At 54.7% G+C, this 27,938-nt stretch overlaps 1 protein-coding gene across 1 annotated transcript; it reads left to right on the forward strand.

The window, feature by feature from the left end:
• Positions 1 to 1,231: 1,231 nt before the first annotated feature.
• GPI (glucose-6-phosphate isomerase) lies at positions 1,232 to 26,642 on the forward strand. The gene is made up of 18 exons (XM_028123498.2): positions 1,232 to 1,425; positions 2,735 to 2,825; positions 3,171 to 3,239; positions 4,582 to 4,701; positions 8,929 to 9,012; positions 9,138 to 9,284; positions 10,042 to 10,113; positions 10,588 to 10,632; positions 11,838 to 11,891; positions 23,513 to 23,573; positions 23,996 to 24,039; positions 24,151 to 24,303; positions 24,604 to 24,733; positions 24,861 to 24,937; positions 25,798 to 25,926; positions 26,151 to 26,226; positions 26,312 to 26,378; positions 26,490 to 26,642. Exons 1-18 carry the CDS (start codon positions 1,304 to 1,306, stop codon positions 26,623 to 26,625), a joined length of 1,677 nt encoding a protein of 558 aa, XP_027979299.1. The 5' UTR covers positions 1,232 to 1,303; the 3' UTR covers positions 26,626 to 26,642.
• Positions 26,643 to 27,938: the final 1,296 nt, after the last annotated feature.

Genomic DNA, 27,938 nt, shown 5'->3' on the forward strand with positions numbered 1-27,938 from the left:
TGGAACCCTTCGATGGCTTCCTATCTCTCTCAGAAAACCAAAGTTTTCACAAGGACTTACAAGTTCTTTTTTTTTTAAGATTTTATTTATTTATTTGACACAGACAGAGCGAGAGCACACAAGCAGGGGGAGCTGCAGGCAGAGGGAGAGGGAGAAGTAGGCTCCCCACTGAGCAAGGAGTCTGATGCCTCCCAGGATGCTGGGATCATGACCTGAGCTGAGGGCAGATGCTTAATGACTGAGCCACCCAGGTGCCCCCGAAGGCAGACTCTTAACCGACTGAGCCACCCAGGCAACCTGGATTTACAAGTTCTATGTGGTTTTGTTGCTTTCCTTCTCTCTCTGACCTCAACTTCTCTTTCCTTCATTCACCCCACTCCAGCCACATGTGCCTCCTTCTGCTTCTGAAACACCTGAGCATGTTCGCAGGGGAATTTTCCAGTTGTTCTTCCCTTTGCCTGAACACTTTCCCCCCAGACATCTAATTGGCTGACTTCCTCACCTTCTTCAGGTTTTTGCTCAAAAAGTCACCTCACTAGTCATTTCCCCTGGCCATTCTATTCAAAATTGCAACCCTGGGGCGCCTGGGTGGCTCAGTGGGTTAAGCGTCTGCCTTCCGCTCTCGGGTCATGATCCCAGGGTCCTGCGACCAAGCCCCACATTGGGCTCCCTGCTCAGCGGGGAGCCTGCTTCTCCCCCTCCCTCTGCCTCTCTCCCTTGATCCTGCTCTCTCTCTCTCTCTCTCTCTCTCTCTCTCGCTCATGCTCTCTCAAATAAAATCTTAAAAAAAAAATTGGAACCACAATTCCCAAACCCTTTCGAGCTTTCCTTTTGTCAGTAACACCTACCAGCCTCTGACCCCACCCCATATATTTTATTTATCACTTTGTATCCTCAACACCTGGAGCACGACCTGGGATGTGGAAGGTGCTGAATGAATGAATGGACGAAGGAAGCTAGCTGGGGCATGGGGAGCTCGGCCTCTTTCCCGCAGTCACTTCCAGTCATAGGCTGGCCGACCAAGTAACTGGGTTTTCAAAGCACAACGTCGAACTTAAAATATTAAAAAAAACAGGCCGACCTGTTGCAAGGAGAGACAAGCTAAGGCCCTAGAGCTGCAGATGCTGCCAAGGTCGCCCCGAGGGCGCGGACAGCGGACGGGTGGGGGGGGAGGGGGCGGGGCGGACGCTGCGCCTGCGCCATAAAGGCCGCTGCGCGCACCCGGTCTCCGCTAGCTGCGCGCCGCCCACCTTCTCTTCCTCCTCCAAGCTCGTCCGAGCCCGTGTACCCCGCTGCTGTCGCCATGGCCGCGCTCACCCAGAGTCCGCAGTTCCAGAAGCTGCAGAAATGGTACCGCGAGCACGGCTCTGACCTCAACTTGCGTCGCCTTTTCGAGGGGGACAAGGAACGCTTCAGCCACTTCAGGTGCGCGCGCGGGGCCACAGGCGGGGCGCGGACGGGCGGGAGCTGGATCCGGGCGCACGGGGTCAGGTGTGCAGGCCCGGGGTGGGCACGGCGCGGCCGGCGGTCCTCGGCGGGGGTCCTCGGCCGCCCCCGGCCCCGGATCGGGGCCCAGGCCTCCGTTCGTCCTTGACGCCTCCTTGAAGGAGGTTCCTGGGGGGCTCGCGGGCTCGCCGGAGGTCTCGGAACCCGCGCTGCTTAGTCATGAGAAGCCGGCTCCTCCGCGGCTGAGTCTCTCTGCAGGGGCATCTCTCTCTCCACCTCTTGTCGCCCCCCCCCCCGCCCCCGTCCTCCCAGCCCCTGCCATTTGAGAAGGGACTCTTTCCGCAGTTGTGGGCAGGGGCCCTCGCTGACGCAGCAGGCGGGGAAAGGGCTGTCGCCTTCCCCCGGCTCCTGGCCCCGAGCGGGTGGGGACGTCCGCGGGGTGCGATCAGGCTGCGCAGGCCTGGGGGATTTGCAGGGAGCCGTGGGGGAAGGGTGGAGATGAGAGGGCATGATTTCTGCGAAGGAGGCTCGGCGTGGAGCCCTATGAACGACCAGGAAATGGAAAGGAGTCTGTTGGAGGAAATCTTGGGGGGAGGGCAGGAATCTCGGGGTGCTCTGGTGACTGGTGAGGGTGTGTTGGGGAGGGGGCGTCTGTGGCTCCGGACAGGAAGTCCCCATGGCCAGCCCTGCCTCCTGAGTCCTTCCTGAGAGGGTCGCAGCGTGGAGGCTCTAGGAGGGAATGGTCACTCCCCTGGCTAGGCAGGGGCTGTGCACCCAGCTGTTTGTCTTCGCTGGTTTAGCAGAGGAATGGCTCCTCAGGAGGGGTCTGCACCTCCCTTTTGTGAGGATGGTCCCTTTCACTATGCTGCCGCTGCTCGTGGGCAGACAGGTGACAGACACCACCACTGTGCTGGGCAGTTGAGGCTTGTTTGGGGTGTGGCTCGGGGAGGATGTTTTTTTCTTTTCTTCTTTTCTTTTTTTTTTTAAATCTTCTTTTTTTAATTTTTATTTTTTTTAAAGATTTTATTTATTTATTCATGAGAGACAGAGAGAGAGAGAGAGAGAGAGAGAGAGAGAAGCAGAGGGAGAAGCAGGCTCCCAAAGAGCAGGGAGCCCGATGCGGGACTCGATCCCAGGACTCTGGGATCATGACCTGAGCCGAAGGCAGACGCTCAACCATCTGAGCCACCCAGGCGCCCGGGATGTTTTTTTCTGAATGCAGCTCTGGTCAGGGAATAGGCAGGGGAGAACTGGGGTGTGGCCATTGGCTTCTGCCATCTTTTTGCAGCTTGAACCTGAACACCAACCATGGGCATATTCTGGTGGATTACTCGAAGAACCTTGTGACCGAAACTGTGATGCAGATGCTGGTGGACCTGGTAATGTTCTGCTGTGGGGGGCTTGACCTGTGACCCACAGCTTGGCAAGCGAGCTGGGCTCCTGGGAGCCCCCAGGGTCCTTGAGCAGCTTTAGTTCCTTCTCTCAGTGGACCTCGGTCACTGCCTCTGTGCCAACGTAGGGCTCTGAGCTCCTGCCCCCTGGCTCAGGTTCTGAGCAGCATCCCAGGGGACCCAGGGCAGACCCTTTGCAGGCAGCGGGGGAGGGCAGCAGGCTGCAGCCATCTGTCAGCCCCACTGGAGGCTGCATCAAGCCCAGAGCTTGTGGCCTGCGCTCTTGGTCGCCTGTGTGGATGGGGATCAGGCCTTAGCATCTTCTCTTCTCAGGCCAAGTCCAGGGGTGTGGAGGCTGCCCGGGAGCACATGTTCAGCGGCGAGAAGATCAACTTCACAGAGGTGAGCTGGCCTGTGGACGGCAGACGCTGCCTACCCTTCAGGGCCTCTTCCTTCCCTTTGGGTTTCATCTGACTGACAGCATCACACTGTGTCTTCATCTCTCCTCTTAAGCAACGTTTTTGCTTAACGAGGGGCATGAAAGCCTGTTTCCTAGGGTGGGTTGCAGGGCCGTGGGGTGCATCCTCCCCGGCACTGGCCGTCTCGATCTGGTGAGCGTGGAATGGCTCCCAGTGTCTACCTGGGGAGAGCACGTCTCAAGCCTGCAGGAAGACAGCTTCTTAGAAAACTTACCTCTGGGCTATCTTTGCTGCATGGTTTTTTTGTTTTTTTTTTTTTTTAGTGAAAAGAGGAATCTTAGGACATAAGCTCAGGTTCCTCTGTGGTATGAGTCAGTAAGAAGCAGCGATGAGGCCAGGGCTTGGGGGCCCTGTTCCTGAATTGCTGTGGCAGCCTGGAGGCATAATAGTCACTGGGTGCTCAGAGTCTCTTCCTCCCAGGGTTAGCGTCCTCTTTTTACACCCCAGGAAGCTGAGGTTCAGAGGGCAAATCACTTACCCGAGACGTCATATCTGTAAGAGACAGAGGTTTCAAACTCCACTTGTCTCGCCGCTGGGCTAGGCTGAGGGAGGCTGCAGTCAAGGAGGGCTTCCTGGAGGAGTGCATTTTCCTCTGGAATGGGGGACAGGAGTGAGGTTGGGCAGAGTGAGGGCAGAGGGCAGAGTGGTGTGAAGGTCTCCACCTTAGTGGGCCTTTCCTTGGTTTGGAGTCCAGCGACCATCCCTTTCCTGCCCACCTGGAGTCTTTAGATCTGTCTCCTTCAAGGGCTCCTCTCCCGGCTCCAGCTTGATGGGACTGTTGCTCTCACGTGACAAGGCCAGCTTCTTGGCACCTGTCACAGGCCTACAGTTGCGTTTGGTTTCTGGCAGTTAATATGATGGGGCTGCTTGGTGAGGGCTGTTCGAGTTGCCTGCTTTGCTCCACATCCAGGGGGGTGGGCGTACTTTTTAGAAGGGGCCAGCAAAGACACCATGTACTCTCAGGGAGACAATGAGACCAGCCTTAATGAACCCTGGTCCTCTGAAGCTGTTTATTGCTGTGTTGTCCCCATTCTCTGCCTTTGCTTACTCTGTTCCTCTTTCCCTAGCTTTTCATGCCCTGAACAGCTAGGAGCCCTCTGGGCTTGTCCTGGGCTTCTCCTGGTCTCCCTCCCCTTGTGACTGTCAGTAGACCTCGGGGGTGCGTGTCCAGTGGAGTGAGGGCCATGTTGCACCAGGCCCTCAGCGCCCCAGCAGGCGTGGCTGCGCTGGGGTGGGGGTCTTCACGCACTGACTGTCGTCCCCAGGATCGGGCGGTGCTGCACGTGGCCTTGCGGAACCGGGCAAACACACCCATTCTGGTAGATGGCAAGGATGTGATGCCAGAGGTCAACAGGGTCCTGGAGAAGATGAAGTCTTTCTGCCAGGTAGGCCGCTGCTGCGCTGGACATGCCCTTGGCCGCGCATGTGGGCATGGGTCTGGGAATCTGGGGGCCTTGCTTGGAGAGGACCCACGGCCTCACTGCAGCCTGAGGTGGAGGCGGTCTGCGGGATCACCCCGTGTTCTGAGGGAATTTCCCTGCCCCTGTGGTGAGGGAACCTACCGCGGGCGGCCACAGAGCAGCCTCTTTGCTGAACTCCAGACACCTGTGGGCTCACGGTGACCATCCGGCCAGACGGGAGATCCGAAAAGAAAAGCGAGGCCCCTGAGAGGTGGGATAGTAGGGGAGAGACTTGTTTTTTCTAATCTCTTTAGCGATATGCCTTCCTTTTCTAGGCTGAAACTAGATAAAATCAACGTGTTAACATTTGCTTGGCCGTACCCCAGCCAGCTCTCCAGAAGCAGCGTTTATAGGGTTTCCTGTGAGATCTTCTGAAAGCTTCCTGTGCGTGTGCTATGTGTGTACATCTGCGTCCTCCTCTTTGAAACACGTGTGCACATGCATTCACACACACGGGTTCGTTTTTACCTACTCTTCTGCAGCCTATTTGTACTTATAAATAAGTAAAAAATGTCCCTGGGTCCACGTTGGTGCTCATAACCGTGCCCCCTTTTCCTGTTGGGGGGTGGTGGTGTAGGGATTGCCTCAGAGACCGGCTAGCGATTTCCCCATGTCAGCCACTGTTACCTCAGTGTCTGTCCCACGGGTGATTCTGCAAGGGTTAGGGGCCGTCCTCAAGCCTGGGGTACAGGGGTGATGTGTGTGCATGTGCACATTGTACGGATGGGCTCTGCATGCTCTGGGAGTGGTAATCTGGGCTCTGGGCCGCTTGTCCCTGGGACCAGCGGCCCCTGCCGGTGGCTGGTCCAAGTCTGGTTGCTTTGGCTCAGAGCCACTTCAGACCTCAGACGGCAGAAGTGATCTGGCCATCAATCCTGGAGGCCTGATAGCCAAGTGAGTGGGACTTCCGCGGGTGAGGAAGGGTTGGCAGCCCGGTGGGAATTTGGATTCCAGAATGTCCCTTAACGCTGGTCAGTACCTGTGTACCAGGTGCGGGGAAGGGCCTTCCCAGCCTTTGGTGGCGAGTGGTGGAGCTGACTTGCGTCAGAAGCTCATCGAACGTGTGCGTGCTCAGGTCGGCTGTGTGGAGAGCATGGTCCTGGCTGTCTGGGAAGCTATTTCCAGGAAAGCCCGCCCTTATGGCTGGCTGCAGGATATCTGACTCAGGCGAATGGGGTATTTATAGTTCAAAAAATGCTACTGAGTGGCAGCAGTTACACGTAAGGAACACTCCCCAATGGCTGTGCTCTTAGAAGTTCGCCAAGGTTGGGTTGAGGATGTTCACCATGATCTTGTCTATAGTGGTAGAAATCAAAAACAACCTGAGCTTGGGGCACCTAGCTGGCTCAGTCAGTGGAGCGTGTGACTCTTGATCTCGGTCATGAGTTCGAGCCCCGCGTCAGGTGTAGAGATGACTTTAACATAAAATCTTTAAAAAAATTTTATTTAAGGGCGCCTGGCTCAGTTGGTTAAGCGACTGCCTTCGGCTCAGGTCATGATCCTGGAGTCCCGGGATCGAGTCCCGCATCGGGCTCCCTGCTCAGCAGGGAGTCTGCTTCTCCCTCTGACCCAACCCCCCTCTCATGCTCTCTCTCTCTCTCTCTCTCATTCTCTCTCTCAAATAAATAAAATCTTAAAAAAAATTTATTTAAAAATTAAACGGGGGGCGCCTGGGTGGCTCAGTCGTTAGGCGTCTGCCTTCGGCTCAGGTCATGATCCCGGGGTCCTGGGATCGAGCCCCGCATCGGGCTCCCTGCTCGGCGGGAAGCCTGCTTCTCCCTCTTCCACTCCCCCTGCTTGTGTTCCCTCTCTCGCACTGTCTCTCTCTGTCAAATAAATAAAATTAAAAAATAAAATTAAACACACAACTCGAGCCCATTTATCAGAGGACTGATTAGTGACATCAGCATATGTTCATACAGTGTAGTCCCAGGCACCGGCAGGTATGAGGGAGCTATGGTTCCATTGAGCTGCCACACTGTGCAGGTTGTGCTATCAAGTTGAAAGTGGAAGTTGCCGAACGGGCACGTGTCGCAAAACGCCATCAGGTCAAATAAAGGGTTTGTGTAATCCTATTAAAGACCTACAGTTTTCTTCTCTGGGATGCTTTATTGTACCAAAAGTTTAATGGTGAGGTTAAGGGTTGAGAAGCTGAGCAACTTTATTTCTGTATTGATGGAAAATTTCCCATGGCGATTGATCGCCTTATATATAAAAAACAAACAAAAAACGTTGCTGGCTGTTACTGGTTTCGGAAAAGATCTATTTACTAGTTTTCTATTGACGTGTAATAAATGGTTCCAAAACTTAGCGTCTGTCAACAAAAGTCAACATTCCTGTGGATCAGGATTGGCCGTGGCTGTGCAGGCTGGTTCTGGTCTCCTAAGGTTGTAGACAAGATGTTGGCCAAAGTTAGCTCTCCCCTGAAGGCTTGATGGATGGAGCCCGGAGTATCCGCTTCTAGGATGACTCACTAGCAGTTAGTGCTGGCTTTTGGGAGGCTTTAGTTCCTTACCTTGTGGACCTCTCTACAGGCTGAGTGTCCTCATCACAAGACAGCTGATTTCCTCAAATGAGTGATCCAAGAGAGCTTAGCAAGGCAGAGTGCCTCAAGGGTCCCTTATTACCTTGAACTAGCATCAGAAATTACATCTGTCGTTTCTGTAATACCCTGTTGGTTGTACACGTCACCTCTGATCAAAGTAGGAGGGGACAGCACAAGGACATGAATGCAATACCAAGAGGTGAGGACCATTGGGAACCATCTTGGAAGTTGGCTGCATAGTCTGCCTTCAGGCTCCCGGTGACTCATGTTCCTTCCACATGGAGAATACCCTCCTCACCTTCTCCTAAGGCCATATCCCATTACAGTATCAGCCAGAAGTCAGGAGCCTCATCACGTAAATTAGGTACAAAATAGTAGTTCCTGCATTTCTTTTATTTTTATTTTTTTAGGATTTTATTTATTTATTTGACAGAGAGAGAGAGAGCGCGCGAGAGAGGGAACACAGGCAGGGGGAGTGGCAGAGGGAGAAGCAGGCCTCCCGCCGAGCAGGGAGCCCGATGCGGGGCTTGATCCCAGGACCTGAGATCATGACCTGAGCCGAAGGCAGACGCTTAATGACTGAGCCACCCAGGCGCCCCAGAAGCCTCATCTTTGACCAAAATGTTTTCTGTGTTACCACCTTAGGTCTTTCGGAGGTGCAAGGAAAGGAAGGTTTTACAGCTACATCCTCTGCTTCCCCTTCATACTTTGCTTTTTGTTATAGTTTCCTGTGTTTGGTCTTTGCCAAGGAGCTATCTCTTAATTTTAGCATCTCTTATTGCCTAAAGAAGCTGGGAATTTCTAAATCCAACAATTCCTGGCTTTTTTTTTTTTTTTTTTTAAGATTTTTTATTTATTTGAGAGAGCGCGCGCATGCGAGCACAAATTGGGGGGAGGGGCAGAGGGAGAAGCAGACTCCCCGCTGAGCAGGGGAGGGAGCATGAGAGGGAGGAGAAGCGAGGGAGAGAGAAAAGCAGACTCCCCACTGAATGCAAAGCTGGAAGCCGGGCTCAGTCCCAGGATCCTGGGATCGTGACCTGAGCTTAAGACAGATGCTTAACCGACTGAGCCACCTAGGCGCCCCTCTGACTTTTTTTGTTTGTTTGCTTGAAAGTTCTTCCTTTATTTCTCTTTTCTTGCATTTTATTGTAAGCACCAGGAAGCCACATGACTAACGGGTTATTGTATCCCAGTGGGTGCAGAGGTCGGCCTTATTCAGCTTGGGGGTGCTATACGGAGGGGAAAATATGCCAGGAGACAGGAATCGGTGGGGTCCCTGGAGGGGCTGGCTGCATGTCCTGATAGCCCTGTCCCTGGCACAGACCAGTCCCAGTAGTCGGCCTTTCACATTTCTTGGTCTCTTATACGTTAGGTTCTGCTGAGAGTTTGCCTTTGTTTTGCGAATTCTGAGAGGTGGGGGTGTCCCCCACTTTGCTAATGATGAAATGGGGTCTAACTGGGGGTGAGCGCGGCAGGGAGCTGCTGGTGTGGTCTCAGGAGGCCCCTGCGAACACCTGGACGTTGGGCCTGAGGTGCGAGGGTGCTTTTGAGCAATGGTTTATCCTGGGGGTTTTGGGCTGAACGCATGCCCCCCCACTCTGTTTCAGCGAGTCCGGAGTGGTGACTGGAAGGGGTACTCAGGCAAGCCCATCACGGACGTCATTAACATCGGCATTGGCGGCTCTGACCTGGTGAGGAGGAGTCCATGGATGGGGTGAGGGGGCCCACCCAGAGCCTTGGTTTTTCCAGGGTAAGACCTGGCTTCCCCATCTCTGGGCCCTGGAATCTTGTTTTCTGATGTGGCGGCTCCCCATAGGGACCCCTCATGGTGACCGAAGCCCTTAAGCCGTACTCTTCAGGAGGTCCCCGGGTCTGGTTTGTTTCCAACATCGACGGGACCCACATCTCCAAAACTCTGGCCACTCTGAACCCTGAGTCGTCCCTGTTCATCATTGCCTCCAAGGTATGGGCCTTGGTCCTGGCCTGGCTCCCCAGCCTTGGGCGGGACGGGGCGGGGGGCTGCTAGGTGGATGCTTTGCCGCTATCCCCGGGCTCACTGTGCTCTGTGGATCAATTGGGCCAGCCCTGCCGCCCTCAGACTGTTCCTTGGCAGGTGGCAAACACAGTTTCCTGATGGAAGCCTGAACTAGTCAGTTAGAACCTTCATTTTAAGGCCACATCCATTTGTTTTCTGGGATCTGTGCCCAACCTGGGGCTGTTCTTGTCTTTCTGAGACCTCTGTGCTTAATGTCTGCTCCTTTCTGATCGCAGAGCCATGCCCAGATAACGTAAGGGTTTTGTTTGTTGTCATTTACGTCCTGTTTACTCACATTGGTGCACATAACATATTAAGAATTCCATCTGAATTCTGAGATCACAGCCTAGCCTGGGCTGAAAGGGAGCCCCAAGTGTGGCCCCAGCAGATGCTCTGGCCTTTGACCTGTGGTGGAGGAATGGGCCGCTGGTCGGGGTTGTGGCTTTTACTAGGATTCCTCTTCCTTTGCTTGTGAAGTCCTGGAATCCCAGGATGGTGGTACTACTCCTTCCAGGCCCGTGCCCCAGACACAGCCACTCACTGTGGCTCTGTGGACAGGTGGGTAGAGGTTATGTGGGGTGACTGTCACTGCTCATGGGCACCCCCATGGCCTCTGTCACTGGGCCCTGGCTCTAGGCCACACCAAGCCCGAGCTGGGACCGACTGCTGTACTTTCTGGCCGCAGACCTTTACCACCCAGGAGACCATTACGAATGCGGAGACGGCGAAGGAGTGGTTTCTCCTGTCGGCCAAGGAAGTGAGTGCTGGGGTGGGTGGTGGGCCGGCCCACCCACGTGAGTGGCCAAGCCCAGTGCTGTTGCCCTGTTTCTCCCAAAGTTGGCAGCATGAGGCAGCCTCTCTTGGTGCCTGCTTTTTCCAGTTTAGGCCTTTGGCTTTGCCAGTCCCAGACAAGTCAGATGTGCCAGAACCTGCTCAAACTAGCTGAAGGCACTTCAAGGTCCCTTGGCCCGGGGGGGATCCTCTCTACCCCCCTGCCACACCCACTTCACAGGGGAGGGAACCGGGGCCTTGTGTGCCTGTGAGGTAGGATGGGCCTCTGCCTCTTTTGTTCTCTTGACCTTGACATGGGGCTCCTCTAACAGCCTCAGAGCCAAGGCCTGGGAATAATCAGTCCCACCCAGGGCCTCGGTTTCTCCAGAGATGGGAGGCTCACTACCCGCGGGTGGCCCCCTGGGATGGGTTTGGTGTAACTTGGCTCTGTCTCTTGTAGCCTTCTGCAGTTGCGAAGCACTTTGTTGCCCTGTCTACCAACACGGTAAGTGCCCATGTGGGCTCGCAGACGTCCTGGTCATGGCCTATCAGAATATATTCAAGTTGAGTTGTGGTTCGCAGATCTGGGGATCTTGGCTCTGCTGATGGGATAGAAGGGTCGGTTGCCTGTGAGGGATGTGAGCTGCAAACCATCCCTTTTGCATCCTCCCATCAAATCTCTGTAGCTCCAAAGAGGGATCCGGTTGGCTGCGTCCACCTCCCAGGCCTGACTGATATCCAGAACACACATATCCACACACATGACCTCCTTTGGCCTCTCCCAGCCTGCCCCTGGCCTCTCCCCGCATGGGTTGTGTGGGGTAGGGGTGGGGGTACATCCCATTTCTTACATAAGGAGGTTAAGCCCCACTGAAGGATTTTTTGCCCCGTGACTGCAGGAGTCAGTGGAACTGGGAGAACGCGGTCCCCTGCCAGCCAGTTGTCCCGGTCCTCCTGGCCTGAGGCTGCGTGAGGTGTGGGGTGGGCTTGTGGGGCGGGGCGGAGCTGTGCGCCCGGGGTCACAAACCAGGTGAGCACTTGCTGTGTGGTGGGCTTTGTACGGCGCTGTGTCAGACCTGGAACCACTCCCAGGTTGTCCTGACCACTCCCTTCCCCGAGCTCTGCCCCTCTTGTCCAACCCCCACCCCTGCCTCCAGTGCCGACCTGCCCAGGGAGGGGAGACAGGAGGACGTCTTAAGGCGTCTCCTCCTTAGGGACGGCATAAGGGGGTCGCTGACCCTGTCTGCCCAGGGGACAGGGCACCCGAGGGGTAGGGTCGGTTATCTCCTGAAGGCTTCCTGGGGCAGAGTCCCCATCTCTGCTATTGGAAGGGCTGGACAGGTGTCCTGGCTGGGTGACACCTGGCCTGGGAGGTGGCCCACCCTCTGCTCGGGCTCCAGCCTTGGGCTCAGTTTCCCATATGTCCTGCATGGGTCAGTGTCTCTACCCCGACAGGTGCAGGCGGCGGCTCTCGCAGGGCAGTGTGAGGGGCTTCACAGGCACCAGGCCGCGGGTGTTGCTGGATGGGAGCTGGCCTCGTGTCCAGTTCTGGGGGTGGCCGCTGCCGGTTCCTGCCCTGGAATGACAGGCCGCTCCATCCCCACCCCGTCCATCCGCAGCGTGGACAGCGTGACGCCTGGCACCCTAGAGCTCCAGTTCTCATCCAGCTAATGTAGGTTTTCTTCCTTCTCTTCCTTTGCCCCTTTTTAGACCAAAGTGAAGGAGTTTGGGATTGACCCTCAAAACATGTTCGAGTTCTGGGATGTAAGTAAAGGCACTTCCTTGCGCTGGGTGAATTATGTGTCCTGGGTCAAGGCATGACCACCGTGCCACAGATGAGGGGCCTGTGAGGTCAGGTCAACCTTTGTTGAGCACCTGCTGCATGCCTGGCTTTGGGAAGGGCTGAGAGGCCCTCAGGGAGGCTTGTGGGGCAGGACCAGCCCCGTCGGGAGGGGGACTCCACTTCCAGCAGGGCGAGCTGAGCTTGCAGGCCCGGCCAACACTCCCCGGGGTGTCTGCCAGCAGCACCCTTCCCCCCTTCACTAAACTGAGGTTGTGAGTTATTCTCAGTGATGGCCTTTCTCCGAACTTGCAGCCGCCGTCTCTAAAGGCCACAGGGCAGGGTGAGGCAGGAGGTGTGACTGGGCTGGCCCGGTCAGGAGGTACGGGAACAGCTGCAAGGTGCAGAGAGGAGGCGCCGGGCCTGGGGCCTGCCTGGGTGCTTGTCAGGCAGCTTGCAGAGCAAACCGCGCCTGAGAGGCCAAGCCGGGGCCAGTCTAACTCGTGGTGGGGGGGGGGAGGGTGTTGTCACGGACTCATCTCTGCTACAGCCACAGCTGGTGTCAGGCAGCGAGTGGGACCTTGCCTTGCGGCTGGCCCTGGAAAAAGGGCTCCGGCTGTGTGGGTGCTGGGAACGCAGGGGGCGCTGTTCTAACACTTGCCTGGGGCAGGCGCACCAGGGAGGCCATTGTCCAGTTCGGGGTTTTCCCATTGGGGCTGTTTCCAGGCCTTTAGACTGGAAGCTGTTTGCTTGGTGGCAGCATCCACAGATGGAATCTCCTTTGAAAACACTAAAGGCCTTGGAGTCTGGGAGAACATTAAGCCCTAAACGTCCTGAGGCATGTGTTGTGTGTAATGAGTTAACTTCTTTCTAGAATGGGACTAATTATGTGCCATCCTTGGAAGAATCGAGAAGTCACTCAAATCATTTTCTGCATCCTGTGGCTCAGATGAGGAACCCCGGTCGACAGAGATCGGGCAGCTTCTAACAAATGTTGCATGTCTGTTAAAGTAGGGGAGGCACCTGCTACCTCTTCTCTGGGATCTGGAGCCTCAACAGGTGGTGGTCAGGAACAAGAGGGTCTCCTGCTAGCCAAAACCCTGTGTGGGTTTTCTCACTGCCCATAACTGCCTAGCATGTAGCGGTGATGGGGAGGGGGGCGGCTTAGGGCGACTCCCAGGTAAGGCCTGGGAATGACTGTTGGGTACATGAATGTGGGGCTGGGGCTGGATAGTGAGGCCTGAGTGGCCGAGGTGGGCACAATGAAGGCCTCCTGGGCCAGGCCAGACAAACCACATACACAGTGGCTGGAAGAGGGACCTGAAGATGTATATTGTTTTGAATCAAGAAGGTGACATCTGAGAAGCCTGGGACAGGTGAAATTTCTGGAGCTAGTATCTCTTAGGCGAGATGGAGGGTCAGGACAGACATAGGGATATTGTGCTGGCTCTGAGGTAAGATCAGAAGAGGCCAGTCTGGTAGGGGGACATACAAGTGGTGAGGCCTGGTTAGTTAGAGTCAGTCATGGGGTAGCTTCGTGTCGGGATCAGGCAGTAATGATAATTTAGTAGTAAATTATGGGGTTTCTCAGGGCTCAGCCAGAGTTAGCACACATTGGAGAGCTGACTTTGGATGGTGGGGTCTGAAGAGGAGCCAGGATAGGTACAGGTGAGTTCTGAGGAGGAGCCAGGACAGGTAAAGGTACTGATGATGTCTATGAATTCTGGAAGACACAGGTATTTTGAGATGGTTCTATCAAATAAGGTCTAAGGAGCCAGAGTCACATACAGGTATTTTAACCTGGATCTGTGAGTTGAAGTCCCTGGCATGGGACAGGTGTGTACACTGGGGTCTGTCCGACTGGTTCTGCAAAGTGAGTGTCAGGTAATGGGATTATTTAAATGAGGTGATTAAAACTCAGAATTAGGCAAACGTAGGTAGTCCTCCGAGCCACGTCAGCTACCTGGCTCTTGGCATCCTGACCAGGTGTGATAAGCAGAGTTCAGGGGTTGCAGAGGCCTCTGAGGACCTACAACCAGCCCAAGGTTCTGGCACTGGGTTCTGGCTGGGGTGGGGCTCAAGGGGTCCAGATGAGTAAAAGGTAGGAATACACTGAGTTATAAAAGGTAAGGACTGGGGAGTTGGGGCAGGTGAAGAACAGACAGGAGCTACATTGGTAAGGTGTAGTCCGAGAGGCTTGTGGTAGATAAAGGCCTTAGAGAACCATGTCTACAGGGTGAGATGTCTGAGGCCCAAGTCCCTCAGGCACCAAGGCGCTCTCACCAGTTTTCCCTCAGGTTGAGGTAAGCAGCTAGGAGCAGTCTGGTCTGAGGGAAGTGTCCATTCAAGTTAGGTTTGTACAGTGGAGTCTGCCGGTGGGGGGAGGGAGGGGGCTGCAGAACCTCGTCCGTCTGAGGTCACAGGAGCTGGAATCAGACAAGGTCTCTATAACTAGGTTTCTTAGGGAGGCCTGAGGAGCCAAGATGAGGTACATATAGGTAGAAATGGGTTGCTCAGGTAAGGACACCGGAGCTGAAGAAGGGCAGACATAGCCGAGTCTGACAGGTGAGGACTAGAAATCCATCATTGGTTCCAGGTGAGAACTGTGCCCTCAGGTGATATCTAGCGGTTCTGGTGATGTGCAGGTTTTTGATCCTGGAGGTGGTCCTGGGTCCTCTGGGGAAAGACAAAAGCTAGAGTCAGGCAGAGGGATGGGGAACTGCTTGTATCTGGAAGGTGTATGAGTTCTGGGTCTGGCTCAGGTATGTAGAACAGGTTTGTCAGGTGGAGCTTGAGAGGGGAGGTGAGATTCAGGTTTGTACTTTTGGATCTTGAATAGGTAAGGTCTGAATTGCTGAGGTCGGGCCCTGGTTTGTATTCTGAACCTGAGGAGTTGGGGCCAAGCGTAGGAGGGTAGAGCTGAGTTTTTCAGGTAACATCTGTGAAACCAAGGGTGAGCAGAGGTAGGTTGACCTGAAGAGCCATGGTTAGGTTCACTTCTGTCTCACCGTTGAGTTTAGGTGTAGGTAGGTAGACCAGATCTGTCAGGTGAGGCCTAAGGAGGCCCTGTAAGGCTTATCTAGAAAGAACTCCATCTCTTAGATGCTCTCTGAGGTAATGAAGTGACATCAGGAGGATAGGGCTTGCTCTCTCAGGTGAGAGCTCAGGAGCCAGGATTGAGTGCAAGTGCCTAGATCTGGATCTCCTAGGTTAAGGTCAAGGTAGGCAGACAGAACTGCACCTGTACCTCTGCGTATCTTGTAGAGCTGTCTTGCAAGGCTGTTGAGTTGTGGTCAGGTACAGATGTGTGGAATTGAGTTTCTCAGGTAAGGTCTGCAGAGTCTGTATCTGGCATGGGTTTGTATCCTCGGTACTGTCCATATGAGTTAAGCACAGGTGTGTACAGCAGGGTTTGTCAGGTAAGGTCTGTGCCGCCAGGATCAGGGCAGGTTTATTTATTTATTTATTTATTTATTTTTAAGATTTTATTTACTCATTCGAGATAGAGAGCATGAGCAGGGGGAGAGGCAGGGGGAGAGGCAGAGGGAGTGGGAGAAGCAGGCTCCCTGCTGAGCCAGGAGCCAGACGTGGAGTTCGATCCCAGGACCCTGGGATCATGACCTGAGCTGAAGGCAGATGCTTAACCCATCTGAGCCACCCAGGTGCCCCGAGGGCAGGTTCATAACACTTGGTCTGTCCAGTGAGATCTAAAAAATCACATTGAGTCCAGGTAAGAGTCGAATGTCATAGATGTAAGCAACTGAGAGGAGGAGGTACAGGTAAGCAGAGCTAGCCCTCTACGTAGTGTCAGGAGCCACGAGCAAGCACAGGTAGGTAGATCTGGCCTGCCAGGTGAGGTCTGAGGACCCAGGGTCCAGCACAGGTAGGCAGAACTGGCCCACCAGGTGAGGTCTGAGGAACCAGGATCAAGCACAGGCAGGTAGAGTTGGCCCACCAGGTATGGTCTGAGGAGCTAGGGTCAAGCACAGGTAGGTAGAACTGGCTCACCAGATAAGGTCTGAAGAGCCAAGGTCAAGCACGGGTAGGTAGAACTGGCCTGCCAGGTAAGGTCTGAGGAGCTAGGGTCAAGCACAGGTAGGTAGAACTGGTCCCCAGGTAAAGTCTGAGGAGCTGGAGTCAAGCACAGGTAAGTAGAACTGGCCCACCAGGTATGGTCTGAGGAGCTAGGGTCAAGCACAGGCAGGTAGAACTGAACTGCCAGATATGATCTGAGGGGCAAGGTCAAGCATAGGTAGGTAGAACTAGCCTATCAGGTGAAGTTTGAGGAAGTGAAATCAAGCACAGGTAGGCAGATTTGGCTTGGTAGGTGAGGTGTCAGGAACCAGGGTCAAGCACAGGTGGGTAGAACTGGCCCACCAGGTAAGGCCTGAGGAATCAGGGTCAAGCCCAGGTAGGTAGAACTGGCCCACCAGGTATGGTCTGAGGAGCTAGGGTCAAGCACAGGTAGGTAGATCTGGCCTGCCAGGTGAGGTCTGAGGACCCAGGGTCCAGCACAGGTAGGCAGAACTGGCCCACCAGGTGAGGTCTGAGGAGCCAGGGTCAAGCCCAGGTAGGTAGAACTGGTCCACCAGGTGAGGTCTGAGGAACCAGGATCAAGCACAAGCAGGTAGAGCTCTGGCCCGCCAGGTGAGGTCTGAAGAACCAAGGTCAAGCTCAGGTAGAACTGGCCCACCAGGTATGGTCTGAGGAGCTAGGGTCAAGCACAGGTAGGTAGAACTGGCTCACCAGGTAAGGTCTGAGGAACCAGGATCAAGCACAGGCAGGTACAGCTCTGGCCCGCCAGGTGAGGTCTGAAGAACCAAGGTCAAGTTCAGGTAGAACTGGCCCACCAGGTATGGTCTGAGGAGCTAGGGTCAAGCACAGGTAGGTAGATCTGGCTTGCCAGGTGAGGTCTGAGGACCCAGTGTCCAGCACAGGTAGGCAGAACTGGCCCACCAGGTGAGGTCTGAGGAGCCAGGGTCAAGCCCAGGTAGGTAGAACTGGTCCACCAGGTGAGGTCTGAGGAACCAGGATCGAGCACAGGCAGGTAGAGCTCTGGCCCACCAGGTGAGGTCTGAAGAACCAAGGTCAAGCTCAGGTAGAACTGGCCCACCAGGTATGGTCTGAGGAGCTAGGGTCAAGCACAGGTAGGTAGAACTGGCTCACCAGATAAGGTCTGAAGAGCCAAGGTCAAGCATGGGTAGGTAGAACTGGCCTGCTGGGTAAGGTCTGAGGAGCCAGGGTCAAGCACAGGTAGGTAGAACTGGCCCACCAGGTATGGTCTGAGGAGCTAGGGTCAAGCACAGGTAGGTAGAACTGGCTCACCAGATAAAGTCTGAAGAGCCAAGGTCAAGTACAGGTCAGTAGACCTGGCCTGCCAGGTATGGTTGGAGGAGCCAAGGTCCAGCACAGGTAGGCAGAACTGGCCCACCAGGTGAGGTGTGAGGAGCTGGGGCCAAGCACAGGTAGGCAGAACTGGCTCACCAGGTGAGGTCTGAAGAACCAAGGTCAAGCACAGGTAGGCAGAGTTGTCCTGCCAGGAAGGTCTGATGAGCCAGGGTCAAGCACAGGTAGGTAGAACTGGCCTGCCAGGTAAGGTCTGAGGAGCCAAGATCAAGCACAGGTAGGTAGAACTGGCTCACCAGGTATGGTCTGAAGAGCCAAGGTCAAGCACAGGTAGGTAGAACTGGCCTGTTAGGTGAGGTCTGAAGAACCAAGGTCAAGCAAAGGTAGGTAGAACTAGCCTATCAGGTGAAGTCTGAGGAAGTGGAATCAAGCACAGGTAGGCAGATTTGGCTTGCTAGGTGAGGTGTGAGGAACCAGGTTCAAGTCCAGGTAGGCAGATTTGGCTTGCTAGGTGAGGTGTGAGGAACCAGGTTCAAGTCCAGGTAGGCAGATTTGGCTTGCTAGGTGAGGTGTGAGGAACCAGGTTCAAGCCCAGGTAGGTAGAACTGACCCACCAGGTACAGTCTGAGGAGCTAGGGTCAAGCACAGGTAGGTGGAACTGGCCTGCCAGGTGAGGTCTAAAGAACCAAGGTCAAGCACAGGTAGGTGGAACTGGCCTGCCAGGTGAGGTCTAAAGAACCAAGGTCAAGCACAGGTAGGTAGAACTGGACTGCCAGGTATGATCTGAGGGGCCAAGGTCAAGCACAGGTAGGTAGAACTAGCCTATCAGGTGAAGTCTCAGGAAGTGGAATCAAGCACAGGTAGGCAGATTTGGCTTGTTAGGTGAGGTGTGAGGAACCAGGGTCAAGCACAGGTAGGTAGAACTAGTCTTTCATGTGAAGTCTGAGGAGGTGGAATCAAGGAAAGGTAGGCAGATTTGGCTTGCTAAGTGATGTCTGAGGAACCAGGGTCAAGCCCAGGTAGGTAGAACTGATCTAGAGCTGGTAAAGTCTGAGGAACTGGGGTCAAACAGGTAGGCAGATCTGGCTTGCTGGTGAGGCCTGAGGATCCAGGGTCAACCATAAGTAGGTAGAAGGCCCACCAGGTGTGGTCTGAGGAACCAGGGTCAAGCACAGGTGGGTAGAACTGGTCTGTCAAGTGAAGCCTGAGGAGCCAAGGTCAAGCACAGGTAGGCAGATCCGGCCTGCCAGGCAATGTCTGAGGAGCCAGGGTCAAGCACAGGTAGGTAGAACTGGACTACTAGGTACAGTCTGAGGAGCCACAGTTGAGCGTAGGTAGGTTGAACCAGCCTATCAGGTGAAGTCTGGGGAACTGGGGTCAAGCACAGGTAGGCAGATTTGGCTTGCTGGGTGAGGTCTGAGGAGCCAAGGTCAAGCACAGGTAGGCAGAGCTGACCCACCAGATAGGGTTAGAGGAGCTGGGGTCAGAGACAGGTAGGTAGATATGGCCAGCCAGGTGTGGTCTGAGCACCCAGGGTCAAGCACAGGTAAGTAGAAGTGGCCCTGTAGGTACGGTCTAAGGACCAGGGTCAAGCACAGGTAAGTAGAACTGGCCCACCAGCTGTGGTCTGAGGAGCCAAGGTGGAGCACAGGTAGGCAGAACTGGCCCACCAGGTGTGGCCTGAAGCGCCAGGGCCAAACACGGGTGGGCGAACTGGCCTGCTGGGTACAGTATAAGGAGCCGGGGTCCTGTGCAGGTCGGGAGAGCCGGCCCAGGAGCCGCGGTGTTAGGAGCCACAGGCATGTACGGTTGGCCGAACCACCCTGCCAGGTGTGGTGTCGGGACCCAGGGTCAAGCACAGGTCGGTAGAGCTGGCCTGACAGATGTGGTCTAAGGAGCCAGGGTCAGAAGCAGGAGGGCAAAGCCCATCAGCCAAGTGTAATGTCTTGAGGAGGCCTGAAGAGTTGGGGGCTGAACTGAGGAACTAAGGTCCAGCATAGATAGGCAGGGTTGGCCTGCCAGGTGTGGTCTGAGGAGGTCAGTGAGGTAGGTAGATTGACTTTCAGGTGTTGGATTCAGGCAAGGGTATGCACCTTGGGATCTTTGTGGGGAGGCCTGAAGAAGGAAGGTTAAACCTGGGTGGGTGGAGTGGCCACAGGTGAGTCCCGCAGTCTTTAGGTAGGCAGAGCACCATGGGGCTCAGAGGTCTGCGAGCCCTAAGTTAGACGTCAGTAGGTGGACTTGGCTCTCTCAAGCACAGACTTTGGAGCCAGAGATATCTACGTGGGTCTCGTTGGTGAAGCCCTTGGAACGTGGTTCTGTCTCAGGGGTGCTGACCCAGGTCTTAAAGTTAGAGGGGAGGCTTGGAGAGCACGGGTTACTCACAGGGAGGGAGAACCACGTCTCACGGGGTTGGGGGGTTCTCTAGAGCATAGGTCTGCAGGGATTCTTGTATCTGGTGAGCTGAGGCTCGTCAGTGAGGTGTTGGTGCCAGGTCAAACAGCGGTGGTTAGCTTTGGATCTGTCTGCGAGATGTGAAGAGCCGAGTCAGACGAGGATAGAAAGCCAGTGTTTTCAAGTCAGGCCTGGGGGAGTTGAGGTCAGGCCTGTTTAGAGAGAGCTGGGTCTCTCAGGAAGGCGTGAGGAGTCTGAGGTGGGCTTAGGAAGGTGGACCTGGGTCTGTCGGTTGAGATGTGAGGAGTCAGGATCAGGCACAGACTTGGATCTGTGGAGCCGGGTGCGTCCGTGCAGCCGCGTGGAGCCTGGCGCCGACGGGACGACCCTGCAGTATGTGTGCTGGAGGAGGACCCAGGTGGGCAGAGCTGACCTCGTGGACAGAGCCATTGTATTCCCTCCATCCGTGTTGGCTCTGTCTCGGGTCCATGGGTGTAGAGTCGCATGGACAGAGGCATATAAATGTGATCTTAGATGGGTTCTTGTCGCCTGGGTTCAGGGACAAGTGGCATCCCTGGGCTTGTTAGATGAAATGAGTAGGCATGCTCTAGCCCAGGAATGCATGACTGGTGTGGCTGCTGAGGCCTGAGAACGTGGGTCAGGTGTAGGTGGGATCCTTGGTGGTGGGATCAGGTAAGGGCTCTCCTCAAGGGAAAGCGAGAGCCGTCGTGGGCATGTGTACCCAGGTCGGCCTGGGGCGGTCTCAGGAACCCTTGGGATCCGTAGGACGCGTAGAATGCCTTGAGCCAGGACTCCTGTTCTCAGTACCCTGGTCAGGCATGACGGGCAGAGCTCATGGTATTGCCTGAGGACCTATAGCCAGGCCAAGGTGTGGTCTGTAGCATTGGGGCCTGATTGGCGTAGGGTCTGAGTTACTCAGGTGGGAAAAAAGTAGATTATAACTGGTTAGATCAAGTGAGGTCTGGGGCCAGAGCAGAGGAGGCACAGAATGCCGAACTGATGAGCTACATCTGTGAGGTGCGATCTGAAAGGGCCACCGCGGGTGAAGTGAATTCTAGAGATTGTTGTCTGTAGGCGGAGGGGTCAGAGGCTCAAATCAGACGCTGGCATTGCTGGGCTCCCAAAAGTGAGGTCTGATGACCTGGGGCAGCCAAAATCAACATCTTGGCAGTCCAGTTTCTAGAACTGAGTCTGTTCAGTGAGATCTGAGAGCCTGTGTCAGGCGTGGTGTGGCTCCTGGGACTGTGTCTTGTCTGGTAAGGTTCCCCCAAACCTGGACTCTTTCCAGGGGAGGGCCCCACCATTCATCTCATTACCCAAGCCAGAAACCTCTGGGCCACACTTAATTCTCTCGTTCTTTCAACTCCTCCTGTTTGATTGAAGCTCTTGAATCAGTCCTCTGCCTTCCCCAACCAGGCTAGAATCGTGTTCCTGATGACCACTGGGGATCCCTGCTTCATCCTCCAGCATTGCCTCTCGGCTTCAACCCTCCACACATTCCTAGATTCCCACATCTAGGAATGTGCTGTGGTTCCTCTTGCCCAACCTGTCTAAACAGGCTTCCGGTAGAGAATTAAGCCCTCATGCCCCAAGACATCCAATGGATATCATGAATTAGCATGTCTTCCTTGCTTCGAGGAGGGTACTAGCCTTGGACCATCCTTGGGAGAATTGAGAAGTGAAGTCATAGAAAGTATTTTTTTTGTTGTTGTTGAAGATTTTATTTATTTGACAGAGAGAGACACAGCAAGAGAGGGAAAGAGGGAACACAAGCAGGGGGAGTGGGAGAGGGAGAAGCAGGCTTTCCGCTGAGCAAGGAGCCCAACGTGGGGCTCGATCCCAGGACCCCGGGATCGTGACCTGAGCTGAAGGCAGACGCTTAACGACTGAGCCACCGAGGCACCCTGAAAGTATTTTCTGTGGGGCTTAATTCTCTCACCGTTGAGAAAGGCTGCTCTTGCTACAGGACCTTTGCATAGGCTGTACTGGCTGCTGGAATGCTTCTCCCCCGTCAGTGCTTTCCTGGATGATGCCTGCTCATTCTTTAGATCCAAGCTCAAGCACTCCTCAGATTCCTTTTATAATTGATTTCACTGCTGTATTTCCATTCTCCCAAGCACTTGTATTTCATTATTGGCATGATTATTTACGTCTCTGGGGAGCCCCCATGGGCTGCTTCTGTTGCCTGTGCTGGGAATGTGGTAGGTGCTCCATAAAAAGCTGTTAGAAGGATGTGAATGGATCTCTGAGGATTTAGGTGATACAGAGTGAAGTCTGCAAGCGTGACTAGGTAGGTCTTGGGGCTGAGGCTGAGATTCATCAGGTATGAGCCCTGGGCCTGTCACTGTCACTGTCCCGGGAGGCACTGGGTCTGCCTGGGGCAAGGCCAAACCCAGGTTTATTGGTATCTGAGGAGGCAGGGCTAAGACCCAGGTAGAAGGTGCTGGATCTTTTCTTGTTTGAGGAGGTGTGCTTGGGCACAAGTATGGGGCATTGGGTGGATAGTCTGAGGATACAGGGCCTGGCACAGGTATGAGGTGCTGGGTCTATCACTGCCCAAGGAGGCCAGGCCAGGCACAGCTAGATTCTGACCTGTTAGCATCCAGGTAGGTGGGCTAGTTGCAGGTACAAGATGCTGGGTCTTTCAGTGTTTAGAAAGGCTGGATTTAGGTATGAGGTACTAGGTCTGTCCGTGTCTGAGGAAGTGGGGCCTGGCGCAAGTATGAGGCTTCGGTTCTGTTAGTGTCCTATGAGGCACAACCAAACACAGGTATGAGGTACTGGGTCTGTCAGTATTGAAGACGCTTGGGCACAGGTATGAAGCACTGGATCTATCAGTGTCTGAGGGGGCTGGACCTGGCAAGGTATGAGATGCTGGTCTGTTGGTGTCTGAGGAAGTGGGGCCTGGTGCCAGGTATGAAGCACTGGGTCTGTTTCTGAGGAAACCAGTCCTGGCACAGGTATGAGGCACTGGGTCTCTGTCTGAAGAAACTGGGCCTGGTACCAGGTATGAGGCGCTGGGTCTGTGTCTGAGGAGGATCCTGGGCCTGGTGCAGGTATGAGGCACTGGGTCTGTCTGTCTGAGGAGGATCCTGGGCCTGGTGCAGGTATGAGGCGCTGGGTCTGTCTGTCTGAGGAGGAGCCTGGGCCTGGCGCAGGTATGAGGTGCTGGGTCTCTCTGAGGAGGCCTGCCACAGGTATGAGGCGCTGGGTCTGTCTGTTTGAGGAGGAGCCTGGGCCTGGTGCAGGTATGAGACGCTGGCTCTGTCTGTCTGAGGAGGAGGTGGGGCCTGGCGCAGGTACGAGGCGCTGGGTCTGTCTGAGGGGGCGGTGGCGTCTGGCGCAGGTATGAGGCGCTGGGTCTGTCTGTCTGTCAGAGGAGGAGCCTGGGCATGGCGCAGGTATGAGGCGCTGGGTCTGTCTGTCTGAGGAGGAGGTGGGGTCTGGCGCAGGTATGAGGTGCTGGGTCTGTCTTTGTCAGAGGAGGAGCCTGGGCCTGGCGCGGGTATGAGGCGCTGGGTCTGCCTGTATGAGGAGGAGGCCGGGCCTGGTGCCAGGATGAGGTACTGGGTCTATCTGTGTCTGAGGAGACAGGGCCAGCCATGGTAAGGTCTTCAGTTGAGTCTTGTGGCTCTGACCAGTCCCACGTAGTCTGCTCTGTTGGTCAGCACAAAGAGTTGCCAGCGCCTGGCCTGCTGTCTTGCTTCCCAGAGGTGGGTTGGGCCCAGGCCCTCCATGCTGCACCTGTGGAAGAGCATTGCTCTCAGGGGGCAAGTTTTGTGGCAGGAGGGTGGGGGGCGGGGTGTGCCAACCCTTCTTCAGCACATTTTCCTGTCTCTCCTAGTGGGTAGGAGGACGCTACTCGCTGTGGTCAGCCATTGGACTCTCCATTGCACTGCATGTGGGTGAGTTTGTGTCTTAGTCTTGGGAGACCATGTTGTAGTCTCGGTTAGGGATGGGGGTCTCATGTCCCTGAACACCTTTCTGACCCCACAGGCCACTGGCTTCTGTCCCTTTGGCTGGAACATTTCTTTCGGGTCAGGAGGGCAGGCCTGACTTTTCTCTGGTGTTTGCAGTTTGGCCTTTCTCTCTGCCCCTCACACCTGCTGTCCCGTCGTTTCCTGTGGTAGGTGAAGTTAGACTGGCCTTTGCGCTCAAGGCTGACTCCGGTTAGAGAGGCTTTCTGTAGGCCCAGGTCTTCCCAGGTCCTGTTTCTTCTGGCTGCACGTCAGCATCAGCTTTTCCTTGGTTGCAAAAAGAAGCTGTGTCCACTGCCACGAGGGCACTGGGCATGACCATTTCTGTTGACGCTGCTTTTGTGTCGTAGGATTTGACAACTTCGAGCAGCTGCTCTCAGGGGCCCACTGGATGGTAAGTAGCTGAGGCTTGTGTTCTCTGCCAGAGACATTTGGTTGGTCCAGCTCCCTCCGTGCTTCCCTCCGGGGCAGCTGCTCAGCTCCCACCCACCTGCTCTGGTTTCAGGACCAGCACTTCCGTACGACGCCCCTGGAGAAGAATGCCCCCGTCCTGCTGGCTCTGCTGGGTGTCTGGTACATCAACTGCTTCGGGTGTGAGACGCAGGCCATGCTGCCCTACGACCAGTATCTACACCGCTTTGCGGCCTACTTCCAGCAGGTACCAGCTGCCAGGCCAGGCCTTGGGGTCAGGTTCCTGCCCCTCCAGCAGCTTTCTCCCCCCACTGCCCTTAGGCGCAGCCAAGGCCCACTCGTGTTCTAATCTCAGGGTGAATCCCTGTCACCAGGGTCCGTTTGATGAGTGTTAGCCAAGTTTGACCTCACAGGTGAGGGTCCTGCCTATGGACACCACACAAGGCAGGGCAGGTATGCGTGCTACATCCCAGGCAGGATTTGGGCACAGTTCATGAAGAAAAGCAAGACCTTCAGCTAGAGGGCTGGGTTTCTGTCCCTGTTCCAGGGTGACATGGAGTCCAACGGGAAGTACATCACCAAGTCCGGCACTCGTGTGGACCACCAGACGGGCCCCATTGTGTGGGGGGAGCCAGGGACCAATGGCCAGCATGCCTTCTACCAGCTCATCCACCAAGGTAGGGCCCCTCTGGCCTGTGCACGGGTGCTGCTGTGGACGTGGAAGGCCCACCAGCAGAGACTTCTCCCTCGGGTGGCTCCCATGGGCTGGGGTAGGCGCTTGGGTGACCATTGTGCCCTTTACAGGCACCAAGATGATACCTTGTGACTTCCTCATCCCAGTCCAGACCCAGCACCCGATAAGGAAGGGTTTGCATCACAAGGTAAGAGCCTTCTCCTGCCTCTCCTCACGCTTTCTTAGGCTCGCCTTCACCCAGGCTGCTTAGAAGCTGATGGATTAGTTGGCAGTTATATTAAGTCTCTCAGCTTCAAGAAGCCACCTTAGCCTGTGGTGTCCTCCATCTCAGACCCGGCAGTGGTGGGATGAGTCCCGCTTCAGCCTCGATTCTGTCCTGCCCCTTCTGTTGCATCTTTCTGACCAACTCATTTGTCTTCGTCTTCTACTTCAAAGGGCCCACGTGATTACATTGGGCCCACCTATCCCTGTCTCAAGGTCTGTTACCTTCATTCCATCTGTAAGATCTCCTTTGCCATGTAACGTAACCCACACAGATGTAACAGCAGGGAGGGGGCAAAGGTCATGGAGCCAAGATGGTGCTTACCACAGCAGCAGATGGGAAGACCATAAGATAGATATGGTTGGGGCACCTGGGCAGCTCGGTCGGTTGAGCATCTGACTCTTGGTTTTGGCTTGGGTCATGATTTCAGGGTCGTGAGATGGAACCTCGAGTCAGGCTCCATGCTCAGCTGGGAATCGGTTTGGGATTCCCTGTCTCTCTCTCTCAAATAAATAAATAAATCTTAAAAAAATAAAAAAAAAGATAAATATTGCTAAGTTCTTAGCAGGGTCCTTGGCAAGTCATGCGTATCCCTTAAAGGGCAGTTATTGTTGTCACTTACTTTGCTGTGCTGTCCGATGTGCCCTCCCATCCCCGCCTCGCTCCATTTGAGCTCTACATTGGGGGCTGGGACTAACCCCACCTGGGAAGTGCCAGGCAGTCTTGCCCCTCTGCCTGAAGCTCAGACAGGACTTCCAAATGGAACCGGGTATCTCTCTTGTCAGATCCTCCTGGCCAACTTTTTGGCCCAGACTGAGGCCCTGATGAAGGGGAAGTCAACAGAGGAGGCCCGGAAGGAGCTGCAGGCCGCAGGGAAGAGTCCAGAGGCCTTGGAGAAGCTGTTGCCACACAAGGTCAGCACCTCTCCTGAAGTGGGCTTTGGCTGGCATCCTGGAGTCAGAAGGATAAAGTTGTGGGGTCTGGGTAGGGATTCATGGCGTGCCTGGCTTGTCCTACCCAGTAGGAGGGACTGTCCTTACAGATAGGCATATCCCAGCCTCTGGGGTAGGGTGCACATCCCTTCTGAGGATTTGGGGGTGATGACTAACCGGGGGACATTCCTGGGTGTTTTCTAAAGGTCTTTGAAGGAAATCGGCCAACCAACTCTATTGTGTTCACCAAGCTCACGCCATTCATTCTGGGAGCCTTGATTGGTGAGTGAGCGGGGAAGGTCCTGGCCTGGGGTAGGTTGGATAAAGCCGGTCGAGCCCTAATGTGCCCCATCTGCCACCCCTACAGCCATGTACGAGCACAAGATCTTCGTTCAGGGTATCATCTGGGACATCAACAGCTTTGACCAGTGGGGGTGAGTTGCTGCTCCTCAAGGGGAGGGGAGGGAATGCCTGTGGGTTGGCTTGTGGATTTCACTCGTGATGCTGGAACGTCCTCTTAACCATCTTTCTCCTTGTCCTGGCAGGGTGGAGCTGGGAAAGCAGCTGGCCAAGAAAATCGAGCCTGAGCTTGACGGCAGTAGCCCAGTGACCTCTCACGACTCTTCCACCAATGGGCTCATCAACTTCATCAAGCAGGAGCGTGAGGCCAGAAGCCAATAAACTCATGCCCGGCTGCAGTCCCTGTTGTGACTGGTCCTTCTTGTCGCTCCTCCCCAGAGATGCACTGCACAGTCCTGCCCAGAGCAGCCTCTGGTTGTGGGCTTGGAGCATAAGCCCTTTGGGGGAAGCTAGTCTGGAATCGCCACCCCGCCCTTCCATGTCCACGTGCCCTCTGTTTTACAACCGGCTGAAGTGTTTCGGTGCAGCTGATTTTTCTGACCATGTTCACTTTGTTCATGTACCAGATAGAAAAATAAAGATGCCACAAAGGAGGTTGTAGGCTCAGCCTCTTCTCCTCTCCAGAAGTGGTGCTGCACACAGGAGTTAGGTGCTCAGTAGGAGTGATGTGCCTTGCTTGATTGAGGCTTGGCTGCAAGTGGTGAGTAGATCCAGAGTGGAGGACGGTCCCTTGAGAAGAGAGTGGAGGAGGGGGTTGGGGCACAGTCAGCGTCACGGGGGCAACTTGGCTTCTGTAAGCAAATTCCTTCTCCTTTGTTCACTCCTTACCTCTGTGACTTTGGAGGAATTGCATACTTTTGTTCACCGGATAGTTCTAAAAAGCTGCGTTAGATTGTCTATTTTGGGTGAATACCCAGTCTGGGTCAAGGGTGACGCTCATCTTCCGGCCAGATGCTCAGGTACTGCTTTCCTTTTATAAGACAGACATTGAAAAAAAGGATTTTGAACAAACCACCCTTTTATCTTCTATTCAAGATACCAAGTAATATTTTTGGCCAACTAGCCAGAAAGGGAATTTTATTTAAAAAAGTCAATGAGCAGAATGGACGGGTAGACTAGAGGCTGAGCTTCCAGGATCTACACCCTAGATCACGATACAGAATTTGGACGGGAAGACTGCTCCCCTTTCACAAAGCCCTGCTGTCCCCGACCCTGTCGTCACAGCTGCCTTCACCCCATTCTCTCCTGGGTCGCCCACTTATGGGTTGTACTCTGGCTTGGTCATGTGCCTTCCTCAAGACAAGAAAAGCCGGGATTTGTATTTTTTGCTCCCATAAGGAGAAGGCAAACTGCACCCATGGAGGTTCAAAGGGAGGAATGTCCTACTTACAGAAAGTGACCATACAGGTGCAAATGTCTGCTTAAAATGATACTCAGAAATTGTTAGCATTTCTCTATTGTTTGTTTTGCTTTTTTTAAATTCCAAAAGTGAATGCCCACTTCCCACTTTGGTAGAGGTGATGTAAAGATGTTTTTTGACAGTCAGGCTCTGTTGAGGCTCCTGGTAACCGACCTCCTTTAGTTTTTTTGTGTTTTTTTTTTTTTTTTTAAGATTTGTTTATTTGAGAGAGCAG

This window comes from Eumetopias jubatus, unplaced genomic scaffold, assembly GCF_037043125.1.
Source record: "Eumetopias jubatus isolate StellerSeaLion01/CBP00866 unplaced genomic scaffold, mEumJub1_p1.0 scaffold_10, whole genome shotgun sequence".
NCBI classification, from domain to species: Eukaryota; Metazoa; Chordata; class Mammalia; order Carnivora; family Otariidae; genus Eumetopias; species Eumetopias jubatus.

Bases quoted from the DNA above. Each gene is read 5' to 3' on its own strand.
- GPI (XM_028123498.2), top strand. From the start codon at position 1,304: ATGGCCGCGCTCACCCAGAGTCCGCAGTTCCAGAAGCTGCAGAAATGG. The intron at 24,734-24,860 runs GTAGGGCCCCTC...TGCCCTTTACAG, and splicing joins CTACCAGCTCATCCACCAAG to GCACCAAGATGATACCTTGT. The intron at 24,938-25,797 runs GTAAGAGCCTTC...CTCTCTTGTCAG, and splicing joins GGAAGGGTTTGCATCACAAG to ATCCTCCTGGCCAACTTTTT.